The sequence below is a fragment of the Seriola aureovittata genome, chromosome 7 (genome assembly GCF_021018895.1).
Source record: "Seriola aureovittata isolate HTS-2021-v1 ecotype China chromosome 7, ASM2101889v1, whole genome shotgun sequence".
Classification (NCBI taxonomy): Eukaryota; Metazoa; Chordata; class Actinopteri; order Carangiformes; family Carangidae; genus Seriola; species Seriola aureovittata.
The window spans coordinates 19,718,780-19,739,271 of NC_079370.1; the positions used below are offsets into that span (position 1 = coordinate 19,718,780).

At 39.4% G+C, this 20,492-nt stretch overlaps 1 protein-coding gene across 2 annotated transcripts in view; it reads right to left on the bottom strand.

Annotated features, from left to right (window-relative positions):
• The window catches only part of LOC130172442 (CUB and sushi domain-containing protein 3-like), a 216,283-nt gene that overhangs the window by 5,305 nt on the left and 190,486 nt on the right, over positions 1-20,492 (bottom strand). For both annotated transcript variants that reach the window (XM_056381188.1, XM_056381187.1), the window contains exons 60-67: positions 15,977-16,150; positions 10,412-10,585; positions 9,739-9,812; positions 8,460-8,571; positions 2,395-2,574; positions 1,886-1,951; positions 666-824; positions 204-316 (exon numbers count right to left, since the gene is read on the bottom strand). In XM_056381188.1, the coding sequence (XP_056237163.1) occupies positions 204-316; positions 666-824; positions 1,886-1,951; positions 2,395-2,574; positions 8,460-8,571; positions 9,739-9,812; positions 10,412-10,585; positions 15,977-16,150 (1,052 nt within the window). The remainder of the gene's footprint in view (positions 1-203; positions 317-665; positions 825-1,885; positions 1,952-2,394; positions 2,575-8,459; positions 8,572-9,738; positions 9,813-10,411; positions 10,586-15,976; positions 16,151-20,492) is intronic.

The following is a 20,492-nucleotide window of genomic DNA, read 5'->3' on the forward strand; positions in this document are numbered from 1 at the left end:
GGAAACATTGGCTTGATTCCATCCAAGGAAGGCTTATTATTGGCTCTGAAATGGTTAGAGCTGCATTGCCTGTAACATTCTACTTGTCTGTCATACTGAACAATAAATGAATACATAATTATATCAAATAAAAGACAGTCACGGCTCTTGGCTACTTCTAAAAGATCACTGTCCAGCTGCTCCCAATTCATATGTATACTCACAAATCCGTCCATTGCCCAGGTCTCATCAGTAATCCTGCTCAAGGAGCTGTGGGCCAGTGCTCTCATCTGGTACAGCAGGAGCATTAACCGTGCCTCCTGGCGTTTGTACACTCCTACAAGGTAGACAACAAGAGGCAAGAGGAGAAATGACAGGAGAAAAAAGAGAAGAGAAAGAGAAAGAGAAAGAGAAAGAGAAGAGAAGAGAAAAGAGAAGAGAAGAGCCGGGGGAGGAGATGAGTGGCTCTTGAGTGGGCAGTTAGTCAGTCAGTCAGCACAGACTAATACATCCATCTTTAGAGCCAATAGTTAATTTCCACTCTCATGCATGAGATCATTTGGTGATTGACTGATTGACATGAGGCACCCTCAGAATAAATGGAAGTGACACACAGAGGCAGTGAGAGGAGGAGAGGGGAGGTGGAAGGGAGGAAGTAGAAGACAGATGATTTATAGATGACTCACCAGAGAGCAGAAACTCCATGCTACTGTCGCTTAAAGTTACATTGACTTTTCCCGTCGTGACATTAAAGCTTGTGACTGTCAAAGTCATTGGCTGTTTCTGGCCCTTGTAATCATAGGAACCCTTCCAGACGAAGTCAGGGGCAAAGACGTCGTCAGGAACTTCAAGGAAAGGAAAATAAAGGAAAACTCATTAAAAAATGCCATTAAAATAATACCATAAATGAACTGAAAGAAAGCATAAGAATGAAAAAGTGGAAGTTATCCTTCTGATAAAACCAGAAGTATATAATGTGTCATTTTTAAGCAACTTCAAATTGATATTGTTTTTAATGCAAGCTGAATACGTGCACCCACGCTGCAAAATGGTAATTAGATATGCAGCTGAATCAACATATCAAACTGCTGATAACAATCTTTTCATTCAATTTCATTTTATTCCATCTCAGTTAATGATAATTAAACACATTCTGAGAGAGATAACTCTGGACTCACTCTGTGAACTCTGCAGAACTTTTTTAATAGTTATACACTGATAAAACTTTTTATAGCTCTGTTATTACAGCACACTCATTATCCGCTGGGAACTGTTTACTTCACAATTATAGGGCAATTATCAGTGCAAAAAAGGTGACTGTTTGTATTGAGTACCAACAGATATGCCTAATAACAGTCAGAATAATTGCCTAGTATTTACTAGATATTTTCAGTAATTGTTGGCACAACAGGTTAATTTTTAAGAGATGAAAAGGGGATTTAGAGGCCATGCAAAATTATTTACTATAGCTTATTTCCTGCAACTGATCAATCAAAATACTGTACTACCCACACTTCCTTTTACAGTCACCGAGACGAGAATTACAAGTGAGGCTGATGTGAATGTCATTCATTTGTCAAAGATAAATTAATTAATTAAAAATTTCCTACACAATCACACATTTAGAACAAAGTGTTTGTGATTATTTCTTTCTATTGCAGTATGACAATGACACCTTGTTGCACCAATATTTCCTGATTTTAATTACATTACACTGTATGAGACACTAAACCTACTGGATAGGTAGCGGGCTGCAGTTCCAACTCTGAGCACAGTGCATGCCATAACATACAGAATTTGCTCTAAAAATGTTCCTACAGCTGATGCTAGTGGTAAAAAACAGACGGATGCGTGATTGCAGATCTTGAGTCTATCAGTTGAACAGCTTGTGCAATTCATAACTTACCATTTACTTTTGGGCTTGGTGTCCCTGGTACAGGTTTGACAGTTTTCTCATGTGATTTGGAACCGACTGCAGAAGAACATGAATATGTATGTCACAAAGATGTAGTGACACACAGCAAGGCTTAACAGCTGGAGAATGTTGGCAAAGTAAACACTGCTCAACTGTAACATGATGCCTGCATTAAACTTTCCTTCACTTTGTTAAGAGCTCTAGTGGCTCATTCTAACACAAACATTTACAAATCCGCACAATGCTGAAACTTCAAGTTAAAAAAGAATCTTGACAGGCACATAGCAATTAGATGACAGTAGAGTGACTTAGTGGGTTTAAAAAATCTGAATGTCTCATTATATTTGAATAAGTGTTTATTTGACCTATAAGTTTATACACTTGTATACTCCTCTACACACCTTCCACCCTTATGCACATGACTAATATTGCTCATCTTTTACTCCACCCTGCCATCTCTCTCTATCATCTACCCCTGCAGACCTCCAGCAACCACGTACCTCTGCAGACAGGCACCTTGCCAGCCCAGCTGCCGTCAGAGCGGCAGACACGGTGCTCTGAGCCCCCAGAGAGGAAATAACCTGGCTGACAGGTGTACACCAGGGTGTAACCGTAAGAGGGAAGGTCCAGACCCACAACGTCAGCATTGGCCGGGCTCCGCGGCTGCTTGCAGGAGTGAGCTGGAGAGCAAACAGAGGGCAGACACATTAGTACACACACTCACATCTACACCCACCGCACATACAAATGGAGCCAGACACACGCACGCACGCACGCACGCACGCATACACATGCACACACACACACACACACACACACACACACACACACACACACACACACACACACACACTCAGATAGACAGGAAGATAATTAAGTATTCAGTGGGAGAGAGAGGGAGAGATGTGGGGAGGGGTTTGAAAAAAAGAGGACAAAAAAGAAGCACAACTGTTTTACAATTTAATTGAGTCCAGGAAGCTATTAGGAAGTATACTGATGCTTCAATATGTCTAGTTTCTTTTCTGATATGAATATGAACACTTGTGGCTTGGGAGATGCACGGTTTAATTTTGGACTGAACTAACTTGTAAAATGATGAGGCCTTAAATGAAGTCAAAACAATAACTGTCAGTTGTTAGAAGTATTTTAATCACAGCCTTTTATTGCAAACCAACAGGTATCTCAAATCATAATTCTGTATGGCTGCAACAGAAAGATCCTGCACCAACTACTGGCTATAATTCAGGTAGTAGTTGGAAAAAAAGAAGACTGGGGGTTGTTTTTGTATTTCTTGCACTAATTAAAATTCAGACAGGACCAAACTAGACCAAGCTCACTTGTGTCTTTACAAAACAGTGTTGGAGTGAATGTTACTGTAAATCATCACAAGGATGTGCATATAGCTTGTAATGTCACAGACACTCATGGATACTGCACAGAATGCTTACTGACTAAAAATAATGAAAAAAATAATTGGCCAATAGGAGGTTCATAAGAGCAGCCCATGTCCTGGATTTCACCAGAAACCAGCAAACACCCACTAAAAGATTTTCTATGAGCGTGATACAGTTTTAACTCTCTTGACTTTGACTTTCTGAGCTTATTCAATTATTCCATCTCAAAAAATAGGAAGCTAGTGGCATGCTGATTTAGGACAGTTTTGAAAAGCTTAGTTTACAAGCTTTAATTGAATCAGAAACTAGGGACAAAAGCTGTTATGCTGTATTGCCAAAACACTGGCCTCTCACAGACCATATTAAATATTTTCATTTTCTCATGAGTGGGAGTATACTTAGTTTAATTTTCACATCAACAATCTCTCTACAAAAAGAAACATTTATTCAAATCACCTTGCACCACCAAAACACAGAGGGGTTGAACATCCAGGCTCTGAGGCATCAACAATAATGTGAAAAAATACTGAAATAATTTTGCAGCTTATGAGTGAAAGAATACGTTGCCAGCTGTCAAATGGGGGACAGCTGCAAGTGAGTCACAATACCAAATCGGTCCTTCATGGTGTCTTAATGATATTAGTGGCAATACGGTGTGGAAGGGATGCCAGGATGAAACCCCGTTTCCGGGCTTTATGAAAGTCTGAAAGAAATTCCCCTTGTTGGATATTACTTCTGCTGGTGTTTGAGCTGGTAACATTATATGTGTGTATGTTTGTCTGACAACGTAAATTTGTCAGTTTTCTAGAAAGTAATGCAGGTGCATCAAGGTGAATGTTGAGTGTTGAAATCTAGCATGATGCTCATCTTATTCTTCTTGTACTCAGTTACACAAGGACTATAACAATTTAGTCCACATTAAGAAAGACTGATAGCTCAAGGACAAGTGTATCAACTTCTTGTGCCACCATTAACTTTTTCAATGACTTCATAAATCTGGCATCTATGGAATCTATTTACACTGCAGGAAAGAAGAAAAACTACCTCATATTGTAAGTTGTAGATAAATAAATAAATACATAAATAGTTAAATAAACTCCCTTCTCGCTGCCTGAGCACAAATCTACGCAATCCATTTAAATTGACAAACTGTCAGCACATGTCCAGGGTGGTTGTAGAGCTTGTAGACCATGAATAGTGAAGACACTTACAAGGCCAATGAATTGTTGTATCAAAGACATGTCATATCGCTCATCAAGTTCTGTTGACAATGCTGTGTTTATTTACACTTCAAACAGCACACCAGGCTTTACTCCTGAGATTACTAGTCCTCAAAAGACACTCTTACTTTTTCTGTCAAACAACAACATGTAACATTCCTAGTTCAAAGTTGGTCTCTCTGGAAAACAGAGTGCATTAGTTTGGAGCACACAAAGACAGTTCTTCTGGAGGAGGGTTGGCTACAGGCTGCAACAGCAGGTAAAGGTCATAAGGATAAAGTTGATTTTTGAAATTTTACAATGTTTTTCTTATAGATTTTTTCAGGTAATCATGTTAGCATGTCGGTCATGTTGTCAGTCATGTCATGTTAGAGGCAGCTGATCACAGCTCAGCAGGAAGGGTTTAGTTTTGGCTGCTTTAGCAATTTCTCCTAACCACATTTTGAGAATATTTCTGGTTCATACTTTAGGTAGACTTTCTGAGCTTCAAGGTATTAAAGTAACTCAATAAGAAATTTGGGGATTTGTAGTGTGTGCCTTTTAGCAAAAAATATTAATCTGATAGAAAGGTAACACGATCAATATCCAGTGATATTAAACCCTGACTTGTGTCCATTGCATCTATTACATTTATTGTGTTGATAATCCCTCCAAGTTTTTGCCTTTACCAGCAGTACAAGATCAGTTGGCTTCACTTTTAAATCAATTAAAGTGGCTTCACAGTAACATAAGACCATTTAATCATACAGAAAGGTATTTTACAGGATTTATGACTCGAGGGTCAACACAGTGTTGGATCCATACAAAGGCACTCATACTCAAATACATATACATAACCACAGTCTTCCCTCAATGTATTATTGGCCATTGAGCCCTCTAGGTCTATATGTCCCCCTTCAGCGCTGTGCATGTGAAAAAATCATTTTACACATGAAGAAAAATGAAAAATTAATTCATAGTTTTATTTCAAATCAGAAATCCACAGCAACCTTTTGCTCTATATTTTGGGATCTAGATGATATAATAACTAGATCAAGGTTAAACTTTTAAAAATTCTAAGAATTTTACAAATTTGAGAATTTATTCTAAAAGTAAGCGGTGCTAGAATCTGGTGATCATCAGAGAAACGTTTCTCTATTTTAATTCCAGCTCTAACAATGACAGGATAAGGGCAGAGGAAAATCAATACATTTTTCAAGCCACTAGAGATGATGGAGCAGAGCCAGAGAGCAGATCCTGAAATGCTGCAACCTTAGCAGAGACAAACCTGGCAAAGAAACTGCACTTGCTGAACAGAGCAAGTCAGGAAAGTTAAAAGCTTCAAAACATCAAGCCTCTGATCCTCTGAGCCTCAATCCGCACTGGCTGTCAGACTGCCATTTCAGTGGGTGGCCTTAGAACATCATGGTTACACAAAAAGGGCATGAAGTACATGTTCTTTTATGTTTACTACTGTGAAAGTAAATGTGGCTTCTGGTTTTGCTGTGCAGAAGAGAAACCTCTCAAAGGCCATTCATTGAAGATCAATTTATAGTACAGGAATATTCACAGTAAGAAAATGAAATCACAAGACAGTGAAGTATTCAGTGGCATCACAAATTTCAGCCATAAACGTGTGTTATCATTTGGTTTACTATATCTCTTCATTATATGAACATCTAGTGTTTTACCAATGATAAATTAAGTTTTCTTTCACAAAGTTGCTTGATGTTTAAATCCATGTAGAGTTTTGTTAATGCTGCTGTTTTTCTTTTTTTTTGTCAGACAACGCTGTCAATTATCATATTTAAGCACATTGCAGGTTAAATGTTAACCATTTTCAGTGCAGTACAGAATGGGTTTGCCTTGCAATTTAATGACTTGTGGCCTCAGCTTGTGATGCCCATTGCTCACCAGTTGTATACTAAGATGCTCCTGAAAGTATCTTATATTAAGCCTTTAAACAACACTGGTTGAATCTTCACATGCATCTGCATAGTAATGCAAGCCACATTATTATGCATTGAGTTTTCTCAGAGGGGAATAAAGAGAACTGGCGTTCAAGGGCTTCAAAGTGACGTTAGGAAAATTAAAATTTTATCTCCTTGTTTAGTGGTTTATCTTCCATTTCTGTTTAATTGTCATGCATATTGGTATTTTCGTTTTTCTTGAGAAGCTCTGTATCTCTCACAGGGCCATGCCACCTCAACCTTTGAGACTGCATATGATCCACTTTGTATCAGTCATTTATCTGCATGCGAATATTCTTCCTCACCTGACACATTTGTCAAAACTTTTCCAGAGGGAGGATGTCAATTTTCTGGTTATAACAAAATCTGTAAGTGCCAGTCTGGGAAGCTTGGTGGAACTTTTACCTGTAATTCTGTTGACTTAAACTTACTCTGACTGTTCTATTATTTTAACGGACCTGTCACAGTGCTGACAATCCACGCCATAAAAGAGACAGGGGATGTGCAACCTCCTGAATTACTCCTTGTAAACGCAATGATGGGGTCAACAGTTTTTTAAGATACAGGGGGAGAAAGAGCTGAGGAGCTGTCAGGTGACAGAAGGCTAGAAAGGAGTGCTTTCTGGATTCTTTTCTGCTGTCAGCTGTTCAAATTAGCATTTTAGATCATTTAAATTAGAAAATAAACTCCATGAATGATAAGAAGACTATGAAAGTGAGGGTTTTTTGAATAAATTTTTGTAGCGTTCCATTATAAAATGTTGTGCTTCTACATAAAAAAAAATCTAATAAATTATACCCTCTAACAAAGAGTTCAAATTATATTCCATGCAGATTTTCTCTAAATGTTATAACTTATATACACAGCATTTAAAAAAGTATTGAATGAATGCATAAAACAATAAATGTGCCTTTTAAATAAATGGTTGGTGCATGCACACAATCACATATTAGAAACACCTCTTTGAATGACAATGCAATTCAACTATAAACTACATTCCAAATTACCATTAAGTTGAATCAACACCTCTGTAAAACAGTTAACAAAAACTGAACATGAGAACCCTCAAGAGAGTAGGATTTAATGTAGGGATGTTGCTGCATTCGTTCCACATAGGTGTACCTAATAAAATGGCAACTGAATGGATGCAGAATAAAGACACATATTCAAGGTTTCACAATCCCTGTAAAACACCCCCTTCTCCAATCAACACACACACACACACACACACACACACACACACACACACACACACACACACACACACACGCACGCACGCACACACGCACACACACAAATAAAGCCGTGTTGCAGAGTAGAGGAGGAGATCAGGCACAGAATGAAGGGTAGGTATTACAATGTCTCTGCTTCCTCAGCACAAATGTCTCTCACAAATTCAAGTGGGTGTTACATCTTGGGTTGGTTATGAAATCAAGATTACAAAATATCATTTGAATCCCCTTATCATCACATAGCTCAAGTGTTTACACTGTAAGTGCATAGTAAAATGCAGACTACAGTAAGATTTGGAGTGGAAATATTTCCATGAAAAAAGATGTAGCTGAAAGGGATTCCACTGAGATACAGGATTACATCACAACTTAGCAAAGCACTTGGCTCGGCAAAGCAACTGGACTGAACCCCACAGTCCTAGTTTGGTGTTGGTCGACATTTCAGGTAGTTCAGACAGAATGACGGCAATCACGGTCAACACCTCACTCTCAGAATGACTGTGCTGGCAGGTTGATTGAGGCATGAGCTGCAATCTACTGGGAGGTCAAAGGCTATGGCAGGATTGAGCGCATGAGAGAAGTTGCACTGGAAGGAGGCAGAGACAGAGTGTGAGGGCAGATCAGGAGGGGGGCTGAGCAAAACAAAAGAGAGTGTCTGAGTTGCTAGCAATGCAGATAAACAGTGACAAGATGCCAGAAGGGCTAGTGAAAAAACAAAGACAGGTGGAGTGATCGGATACAGGGAGAGGGCATGAGGAATGAGCACTCACGGATACAGGTAGGCTGGATACCGGTCCAGGTGAGATCTGGCAAACACAGCCGGGTGGTGGAGCCCTGCAGTAGATGTCCCTGTTGGCACTGAAAGTCTACTCTGCTGCCCACCTGGCCACAAACAGACAGCACACAAAGTGGAGAGAGTCAATACACTGATGCAAATGCCAATATGCTCCCAGCATCAAATCTAAAGAGCTTGGAAAAAATACTGCACACTTAAGTTTTTTCCTTTTTTAATGATTATCTGTAGTGTGTGGAGGCAGATGGAGACTATTCCTAGAGGCGATGGTGTCAACTAAAGCAAAAACATTAGAGAGTTAGGGAGCTGACTTCCTGGTGAAAATATAGAACCAAACTGTTTTCTGTTATCTTAATAAATGATTTTTATTCTCAGCCACCGTCCCAGTCGACTGTTTAAAGGGAGAACGACACAGGATTTTCTCATTCGGTGGTGTCATGATATTGGTGAAGTTGTTCAGTAATGCAGAAAAATGCAAGACTACAGCCATTACAAGCAGTGATCCAAATAATAAGCTTCTTCTGCTTTCATTTGGGACGAATTTCATTTCAGATATTCTGCTGAATGTTGTGGAGGAATTGTTTGCACTTAACTTGTAAGTGACACTCCAAAAGCAACAGGGAGGAAAATAAAATAAAATACACTGACTGAAAGCATCTCAGGGGAGCTACTGAGCACACACCAATGGTCATGATATCATTTTTTTGACTATGATGCATTTCAGCATCGCTTGTTTTACATACCCGCTCAAACTGGATACAGTGCACATTATTATAGATCTAGATATGCACAGTCATTCACAGCGGTAGAGAAATCCAGCTAGTTTTCCTCTATGCAACCACCTCGGATGGTTATATATAGACTCCTCACTGCTTCATCCTTGCACCCACATACCATCATCCAAAGGAATAGATGATGATTCTACTTGGAACATCCATTGGAAACTGTCCATTTGAAATAGGAGTAAGTACAGATAAAGTACAGCTGCGAGCTTTGAATGGTACTTTGATTTGGTGCTTCTTGTTCATACTCAACTACCTCTCCCTCTCAGTTACAGCAGCCAGGCTACTTCAAATACAGATCACTTGGAGGTTTGTCGCAGAGCTAAATTAAATTAGTGAAGTAAATCACAATATATATAGTACATTATAGTCCATATGTTACATGTTGTGTTAGTTAAGTACTAAACGTATGTTTTCACATACCTGTGTTTATCTGTGTAAAATGGACCAATTACAAGTTTTTTCTCATTTCACCTTAAATCCTGTTGTGTAATTCATGAAGCCATGTTCAGGTGTCCCTGGATTTTCACACGTTGTTCTCGTGGGCTCTGGAACAAGAAATCACTGTCATGATGAGCAGAGGGATTGCAGGAGAGTAAAAATGAGAATATGACAGAGAGGCAATCACTGATAATGACTATGCGATTTCTCTCTGGTGTGCCATGTACCAGAGGACAATTACTGAAGTGGCATGGTAACATGAGCAGAATTACCTCGCCATCTCAAGGCTCTCTGACCATGAATTCCTTCGCTTTTAAAAGTCTTTGAAATATGGACTGTTAAAAATTGGCGAGGCTAAATTCAAATTAAAACACATCTATTCAATAAAACATTTCTTCAGCATTTAACATTCCCACTGGGCTGCAAATATAAAGCAACACTGGTAAGGTAACATTATAAATAATGTATTTCATTATTGTGGTTTAGTTTTAAATCAGAACCAGATGGCAAAGCACTGATCCTAGTTCACCTTCAACCGTGTTTTAATATTTATGTTAGCCACTTCAAAGGAACCAACAGAAAATGATCATTTGGAAGATTAGCCAAATCAATGCTCTTTCATTTCGGTGGTACTTGGCAAATTAAAATGCTCCTCTCTTGCATGTAGAAATGATAAAAAAAAGGCTATTCAGTAAATATTCAGTACCTATGCATCGAGGTTGAGATCCGCTCCAAGTGCCGCCCTCCTGGCACATGCGTGTCGTTGATCCTACCAGCACATAAGGGGCAATGCAGCTAAACGTCACCTCCGATTTGAAGATGAAACTGCGTCCATCCCTCCGTCCTTTAGCCGGCGTACCAGGGTCTCCACAGAACCTGGCTGCAGAGGAAGAAATGTTGAGTACTGCTGGCTTGATAAGCTGAGAGCCAACACATCCAACACACAATACCATACACTACCCTGCAAGTATTCATGCATCAATGTATCACACTGCACTTTTGCACCATCTCTCCCATTCATGTCAATGTGGATGCCCTATTGATCTGCCCCATTTTTGCAATTCAAACATTCATCTGTTTTCAAGTGCATAACATATAAGGAATACTGCAGCAGCTAGTCAATTGAGTGCAGCATTCAGTAGACTACTCAGCATTCAATTCAGAAATAATAAGTTGTGTGGGCTGCTGCTGTTCCCATACAAGATCAGGCCATGATGAGGAGTGCCTAGAGTGGTTTCCACTGCTGCTACGAGCTTTGGTGTTTTTGATAGGCTTTTTATTATGCTTGATTTATTTCAGTACCTGACTGTAAAAATGATTGTCTTTCTGTATGATTTGGAAAGTCTTCATGGGTTGAATTATTCAAATTGCATTGACATTATGCTTGTTGCACAAATTCCTTTGGCCATTTTTTATTGCATGTGGGCAGATACATTGACATTCTTCTCTCAGGATGAATTGCTCTGTCTAATCATTTTTTTGTTTCCAACAATCAACCTTACTGGCGAGTGGTTACAGTAGATATGAGAATATTCATCTTGGCAGCAAAGAGGTAGTGAGGGAGGTCATGGCACTCAATTTTAGATCAAAATAATTAGCAAGTGAAAGAGGTTAACACAACTGGAGCCATCTGCTGCCGCTGTTGCTCTCCATGCCTCTTGCATGATATTGCCTATTTGATGGGACTCCAGCCACAGCCTCAGCAGATGAAGCCCGAATCACTGCTGCTCCTTCAATTTATTGCTTATAGACCTCTGATCAAGTTTCCTGGAATAATTTAGGCAGCTTGATGGGGAGAGAAGTGATCCATTTTACAGTCTGCCAATATATCTTTCTATCCATTTCTACTGTATAGGTACATTTGTTAATCCACCATAACCACACTGATCAGTAAAATTTACTCGTTAGCTATAGGAGGTTCAGAGATGCTCAGTGTGTGAGAGAGCATATGCAGGAACGAGAGTCACAGCATTCAGTCACGCAGCCAGAGCACTGCGGGATCAAGCCAATAATAAGTCAGGCTGCTTCTCCAGACCTGACATGTGCTGCTGTGTGGAGGTCTGGAGACAGAGATAAGTTCTCGCTTGCTCTCTTCCTAGAAGTCAGGAACCAACAGGGGCTTCCCACAGCCAATCCCTGACATAATAGATATCTAGTAAGGGAGGAGATTAGAATCCAGCACATGCAGGAATGGCTGAATAAAGCCATTACTGCAAATACTGTTATCTCAGAAACAAATCCTTGTATTCAGAGACGTATCTTCCTCTAGAAAATATCTTTGCCTATACTGTAGGTCTCGTCTGAAAATTATGCATTGTGAGTTTCAATCCCCCTGTTCCCAACAGTTTGACCGTGTCTGATATGACAACAAATATAGATGCAAATGTCTGGCTGGATCGGAAAACGAGTCTTGTCATTTTTCAAATGGCATCGTAAGACTTTGTATTCAGATAGGACTTTTTGGAGGGTTGATAATACAGGACAAACAGGTGACATGCATATCAGTCAAACTTCAAGCCGCGGGGAAATAATGTGCTGTTTTATGGATATATAAGAGAAATGGCCCCAGGCCAAACCAAGCTCAGCATATTCAATATGTGTGTGTGTGTGTGTGTGTGTGTGTGTGTAGGTGGATGAACGAGAGACAGAGAGAGAAACTAGTCAAACTTTTTCTCACTCTCTCTCCCATAGCCTCTCCTCTTCCTTGATGAATTATCAATGCTTTGAAGTAATCAGTATGCAGAGGCCTGATTCAAAGTTGGGATCACAGTCTCATCCCTGAAGACACATGAACTAGCATTCTCAGACACTGGGATTTGCTGCTTGCTCTCTTTTTCCCCATGTGTTGTTAAAGAGAACATGAATATGCATCTTAATCCTGTTTGGCTGCAAAAGTTTACAAAAATACAGATTTTAAGAAATGCACACATGGATTTGCTTCTGCAGATGCATGGCGTCTCCTGCAGCATTGCTGAGCTGTAGTTCAACAAAAAGTGCTGAGTATGAATTATCTTAATTCTAAAATATACAGTAGTGCAACCTTACTACATGTCCAATAAACAGCAAAAATTATTAAAAATTATCAAAATTATTCTTTACCAAACTAAATTTAATAAACTTATAGATTTGTGGCAAACGTATAAGACACAGCCAAAAAACAATCAGATTGTAATGTTGAAGGAACCTTAATTTACAAGATAATTCAATGTATTCACTCATGCTTGGAAAATATCTTTATATTTACATTTTTTAAATGGATGCAAAAACATTACTGGCCTTAGTGCATTTACAGTTGCTCCATGACAAATGTATGTATTTATAAAATATTGCAAAATATCTACACTAATGGTCAGTCCTGTGACTACACATTGTGAGCATTGACACAAAGGATTTACTTCTTAATGAGTTCACGATTTATAGAGCCTAGCACCTGAGAATGCTGTAGATAGTGCTCTCCTGACATTTTAATGCATAGATAATTATTTTAGTTTTTTCTGCACCAAGTATGATCAGCACTTTCTTCCCATTGTTCCTATTGTTTTGTCTCATTTATTTACCTTAGTTAACCTCAGAGTTTTACCACAGACTTGCTTCTACAGTGCTGTATCGAGTGGCTAGCTATAACAACATCATTAGGAGAGCCAGGTTCTTTACAGAAGTTGTGAATTGCAGGTTCATACATTTACAGTGTATGGCTCTCAATTGTGCACTAGCATTGAAGCCTGCACTCTAGGTTGTAGGTGATGGATCTATTAAATGTAATTACTACACATTAAACGCTAAAAACCATATTGCAATGGGATCGCACATCCGTGACGCCTGCGAATATGTTGATGTTGCGACCCATGAGTACTCAGTAGTCATTCCTACATTATTACATAAGTAACCATTAGCTATGAACTCTTCAGCCTGATGTCAGCTACACACCTGTAAAGTTTTGTGACTGTATCTTGCATGGCTGTGACATTAGTGTGATGACAAAATCTAAATCAGACAAACATATAAAACACCTGCCAAAGTACTCAAAACCACCTCTGTGGTAGTTCCTGCTAAAGTAGGTGTCTCAAGGACCACGTGTTGCCATGATGACACAAACACACACACACACACACACACACACACACACACACACACACACACACACACACACACACACACACACACACAAGGTGAAAACAATACCAGCCACACTGTTACAGCTGGCAACTAACATTACATCATGGAACATAAAGGTTAGTCACTCACAAAGCTGAGGTAGATTTGGGGTTGCTGATGTGGAAAAATGATTGTGGTGTGTTGAGGGATGACACTGCTCGTAATAATTGCAGCAGACAGCAAGTAGATATGGTACATTTACCAAGTGGAACCTTATCCATTTTATGACCAGATGACATTTTTACCCATCATAACAACTCAAGACCAGAACCCTGAGATACCCGTGCACCTCAGTAAAAACACACAGTTAGGGAAGCACGGATCTGCTTGTAACTGACAAATGCAATCCTTTATAGTTAAGCAGGATATAAATCAGAGAGCAGTGTTCACATCGATATACATGAATTAGAATAAACAACTGCAATGTGGCCATTTGGAAAAGCAAATGGCTGCATGAGGTACTGTGCTTCTGTTGCATGGTCACAAGCACTAGCAGTCTGTCAGCTGGATCTCAGATCTCAAATACCCAAATGGGACCATGTTCGCCTGACTGAATATGGCCACAAGCACCAAATGCTGTCATTAGCATCAATTACAAAAGAGCACAAAAGTGATTGTAGTTCTTTTTAAATAGACTCCGGGGTGTCCGACAGTTTTTGTTTGTTGTGATCCAACATGTGGTACTGAAATATATCAAAACCACTTAAATTTCACTCCAGTTCAGAAACTAACTACTACCTAAATTCAGAAATCAACACAGTTTAGTTACTATACGCACAATTAATGCACCTAGCCAACAAAATCCATATCTGATAGCAGAGATTCCTGCACTACAAGAGAGCTGCAATAATAAATTAGTGTCATGCAAAATGGAGCACTTCAACCAAAAACAAACAACCTTTCAGAACTTGGGAGTGTTGTGCATGAATATTTTTAGTGGCATTTGCTTTGATTCCATTTAGTCTCGAATAACATTCAGAGAGAACAAACATATAAGTAAGTAAGTACTTTACCCTTCTTGATATTTCATTTCTGTCTGACTCATATAATGCAAGAATGATTCTGATGACAGTGCGACACTCTTGAGCAGTCATGCATCCTAGGCGTTATTATTATGCTTGCAAAGATGATTCTGAGAGGGTCTTAATGTATCAAAGAGCATCAGACACCAGACTTCTGGTTCCACTCAGATCATAATCATCTTCATCAGCATTGTAGCAACATTGACTCGAGAACTAGAGGTCAATTCACTTTTCATTTAATCAAAATGTAAATTGGAGATTCAACTGATGAACTAATGATGCGATATATATATATATATATTTTTTTTGTTGCCCTTCTCATGCTTCACATTCTTTTATTTATTTCATCAAAAAAAGAAGGCATTTTGCGTCCACTGAAGGTGGTTTTAGGATTAAGTATGAGTGACTGCTTACAAAAAACACCATGATGTTGTAACTAAGAGCAACACTAATAATCCCTGTTCTGCATCTCTGCAAGACTGCCTTATTCTATTTGTATCCTAATTCAGTTTTCGCACCTTGGCCTTGATGTTAAATTCCATGACTTATTCATGAATTTCATTAATTTCATTAACTTGAGATAACCTCTACAGGGGCAAGCAGCAAAGTGGTGTAAGGGGGCTTGCCTTGGAGGAAACAACTTAAAACTAATGTAAAGTAATGAATGTGTGAGGCAGGTTGTAAAATAGCATGCAGGCGTATTCCTATTAAAAGATCTTTTGGAGAAATTACCTGTTATTTCATGACTTCCCCAAAAAAAAGTATATAATGTGATGACTTTGCCTGACTGGATTTATAATATAGAATCATTTTTTTCCCAATGATGTAATATGAAATCATGATCAGTAGATGAGTAAGAAAAAAGGCAACAGTAGACCAGATTTTAATGATTCCAGCTTTCCACATGCTTCATAATGTTTAAAAGGTTACATAAAGAGAAAAGACCAAATTTAGCTCGCTGTGCAAATAACCATGTTTCAGACGGTGACTGAAATGTCACCAACACCTCTTCAGTCTAAACACAAGGCAACTTCCTCTAGAGACCCCTATAATCATTACTATAATTATCATGAAAGTGCGAAATGGTGACTCACGCAAGCACTGAGGCAGGTCTCCGCTCCATGTCCCATTGCCTGTGCAGGTGAGCACAGCAGGGAAGGACAGCTCATATCCCGGTAGGCAGCTGTAGCTCACGCTGGTACCCCACTCCAGGACCGAGCCCTCCAGGAGGCCGTTAGGTACGGGTGGGGGTGTAGGACATGACACCACTGTGGGGATAGTGAGGACACAGTTAAGATGAGCTTATCAGAGTACAATTGATGTACAAAGCAGGTTTAGTCAAGTTTTAGTCAAGACCAGGTTCAAAAGGATTATGTAGCTGAGAGCAAATCAGGTCCTAAGCAAGAGCAAGACATAAAATTTCCAAATTTAAAAAAAAGGTAATTTGACTAACAAGTAAATCCAAAATCGGATAAAACAGAAACCAGACTGAGCAGAAGTCACAGGACATTTTAAAATATATTAAACATTGTTATAAACATTCTTTTTACCCAATAAACTGTCATTTTCACAGGTCTTATGTTCCCATTCATATCCGGATAAAATGTTAGGAAAAATAAAATAAAATGAGGTCCATGTCTCACAGCACCTCAGTATTGCTTCTTTGCAAGACGTACAGCTTTTTCATACAGGTTAAACATCAATATGCTTTGTCAAATTTATTATTCCACTGCATGTTTCAAATCATAGTGCTATTTTTCAGTATCAAGAGGCAATCGAGGTGGCACAAATCCACCATTTCAACATAATGTGGAATATGACTGAGTGAAAACTAGGTCTTTAGCCCAGAGAAATGGTCTATGTTTTGACTGTGACTGTGTGCAATTTTTCTGCCGTTTATGTTTGCAGTATACTGAATAATTTCAGTATGAAATGAGGGGACATCTTGTGTCTGTGTAAGCCATAAACTTTCTGCTCAACAAATGTAATAAATGAATGCATAATAAAGCTTGGAGTTTGTTCTGACACACTTGGAGATGAACCCGTGGGGATGCAGATGGGATATGGGTTTTAAGGATGTGAATAAATCATAGCAGTTGTTTTATACCATTACTATCCTCCCTCTACACCCATCATTTCCCCAAGTCTCTCTTTCTTTTAGACACACTCATGCATGCCAACATACTTGAACAAAGATCTGCAAATTGAAGTCAGGCTTTATCCAAGCCTTGCAACTGGCAAGATCAGATGTTTAGTTTACAAATCCAGTTACTTAAACTGTCATGTTAAAACCTGGCTCTCAAGTTAAGGTTTGGTCTTTTGGCAGTACAACAACATAGTCATTTTCACTTAGCAAATACATGACAAAAATATACAGGATGCAGCCGTGTGAAGGCAGTCCCTAAGGGCATTTTTGGGGCAGTACCATGAACAGAGACAAACTCACCCACTGCTTCAGTTGGCACCATTATAAGCACCTGGACTGAGCTAAGGCAGATTGGACTTGCTTTCACCTGAGTCCTAGATTTGAAATTACCTGACCACTGGACACTTCTTTGCCTATCTTCCTTGCACCTGCCTCAATTTGCTCCAAGCTTAATACTGTGCATGCTGACCTTCTCTCTCGCTAAGAGCACAGTTGCGGTCTACATCTAAACAACTCGGCGTACTGCATGCCAGAAGTCATCGTGCTGATTTTAACGCTCACGTAAGACTACAGCAGGTGATTTCACTTATTAGTTCCTGTAGGAGAGGCCAATTAATTCACCCGCTGCTGTCTTTGGCTGGATAGGAAATCAGTGTAGAATAAATGACTGAATAGTACTGTGTGGTCTTAAGAGGGTATGTGCTTTATCTTTAGTCAACCTCTGAGCTTCAAGGTTATTTGCTTCCTCATCATTTAGTTACCAATTTACAAAGCTTGTTCCAGGCTTAAAAAACAAAATGCATTTCAACCAAATGATGACTTTGTTGAATTTGTATATATGCCAATACCTTATAATTTTCTCACATTACAGTTGGTTACAAAGGGATGTAAAGATAATAAAGTTATCTTAAAATTAAATCTAAAAAGAAAAAAGCAGGAAAAAATGACACTGCTACAGCACGCACTGGCTGGACAGTAGCATCTTTTCTTACGGAATGGATTTCAGTTCTATTTGCACAATTCAAACAGCACAGTCTCTCGACCAGCTCTTCAAAGCTAGTTTTCACACTATACTGCAGCTATAATTTAAAATGAGTGGGCTTCAAACTGCAATTTTGATTTGAGGGTTAATATAAAATAGACACAAGATGGACAACTTTCTTGCCATGTAAAGTTTAGTTACTTGTATTTTTTCTACACAAGGAATTACAGTAAATATGGAGCAAGCCACTGTGGGATATTCTCTCCAAGGTGAAACAATCTTTTGTTCTTGGTTAGCAGAGGATCCAAAAAGATTTCCATACAGACTTTTTGCAGGAGTAGGAGTATAAAACATATATATATATATATATATATATATATATATATATATATATATATATATAGTACATAAAATTTAAAGGCAAAACCATACTGATGTTGCAATCTGTTTTTTAATGTTTTGTTTGATAATTTAATTTTGTTTCTCAGGTTCTCAAGGAGAAACAAATTCACTTGAAATAGTTTCTCTTTGATGTTAACGAATTAGTGAAGAGTGTCTTCAATTTGGGATTTCCATGTTGTTGCTCTAGTGCCCTAGGAAAAAAAAGACACTTCAGTCTGAATTATCTCACTAAAATGCCCAGCTGGATGCTGTAAAGTAGAAAGTTGGTTTGGGTGTGTATGTGTCTGTCACTACAGTATTTGTGTGAGAGAAAGAAAGAGAGGGGGGGAGAAAGACAGATGGAGGAACAATGTGTAAGTGTACGTGTGCAAGTCAGGAAATTACGCTGATTAGAGGAGTAGGCCTACTAATCCTATAAGGACTGCATCGGAAATTTCTTTGAAAAAATGAAAGAAAAAAAAATCATAATAATAAAGGCACGGGTGGCAGGCAGAACTGAATGGGAAGCAGAGAGTGTCCCCATTTTCCTAAGTAGTTCTAAGCAGCATTAGTGCCTCTTAGCTGAACACGCCAAACCTGGGATTCAGACTGAATCCTTGCCGGGCGAGGCTTAGGATGTGTCATCAGCAGTGTGTGTATGTACACCACACACAAATGCTGTGGCTAGCACTGATGTGCATGCATTAAGTGCAAAATTATACACAGAGTCGGCACACGTAAAATCTTTCTCTCTCTTAGTCTTAAATTCCGTTCCCCCGTCTTTCCTTCTCTTGCTTCCTCCTCTCTGCCTTTACCCTCCCTCCCTGGAATATCAACTCATATCCCTGCGGCACATCAACTAAATCTATGACAAGATGACAGATGCCCCGCATCATGACAATTTCAAACAGCTCAACCTCCCTGAACCGCTGCACCTTCATCTTGAACCCAATCATGCAAAATAAAAAAAGACAACCAATCTTATTGGAAGAGGCATTGTTTTCAGTTTCAGATGCAAGAAAATAGATATTTTTTTAGTCCATTTCCAAGACCTCTTGCTGCGTAGGCTGTCAGTGAGAGAGATGATAAAAAACTGTGATAATCAGCAAGCTGCCCTGTTCCTTATCCCAGATAGTCTTCCAAAGAGACCAGTGCAGAGGGAGCAAACAGCAAAAAGGAGAAAATAAACTATAAAACGTATGTATTTCTTCTTAAACCCCATCCACACACTGAGAAGGGGCAAAATTCATATAGAGCACCCACTTAGTAATCAAATTCCTCTCTTTTGCCTTTCTTTTATTCATTTACCCCATGAGAGAAATAAGTGCTGTAGGAAAAGTGGGAGCAGCGGAGAGAGTGAGAGGAGGCAGGAGGGATCCTGTAGCTCACTGACTAATGCATACAGGTCAGTACAAGCTGACAACAGTCAGGCAGCAGCAGCAGCAGCAGCAGTGGTGGGAGCCAGTGTGAAGGTGTGTGAGCGTCTTTGTCTATGTATGCATGAGATAGACAGTGTAATTGAATGCCACCATGTGATTATATGCACACATGGTGGTGTGTGTGTGTGTGTGTGTGTGTGTGTGTGTGTGTGTGTGTGTGTGTGTGTGTGCATGCGTGCGTGCATGTGTGTGATGAGGAAGGTTAAGCTCTAGGGTTTCGCTCCTCTCCACACCACCCCCATCAAGTGTAGCAGCATCGGGGCCGAGTGCCTGAGCTGCTGCGGTAGCTGTCAAGGATTAGAGCTCGGAGGTTAGGAGCTTCACACACTTTTATACACACATGCGTGCACACATACACCCACTCTCTTTCTCAATCCATTTAAATTGCCTTGGGTAACAGTTGTGCGACCATCAATTCATCCAACAGCTTTGACATACCACGGAACAAGGCATGTTAATAATGAAACGCCCATGAAATATTACAAATCAGTGTCAGTTTGGATGTTGTAAACTTCTAGGCAAGGTCATACAGGGAGCCAGAGGAGGGTAAGTAGTGTGTGGCTTAAAACCACAGCTCCCTATGAGCTATGGAATGACAATGGCACGGACTACTTCTGTGTACATAACAGCCTCTTATACATGGAGTATAACTAGACATAAAA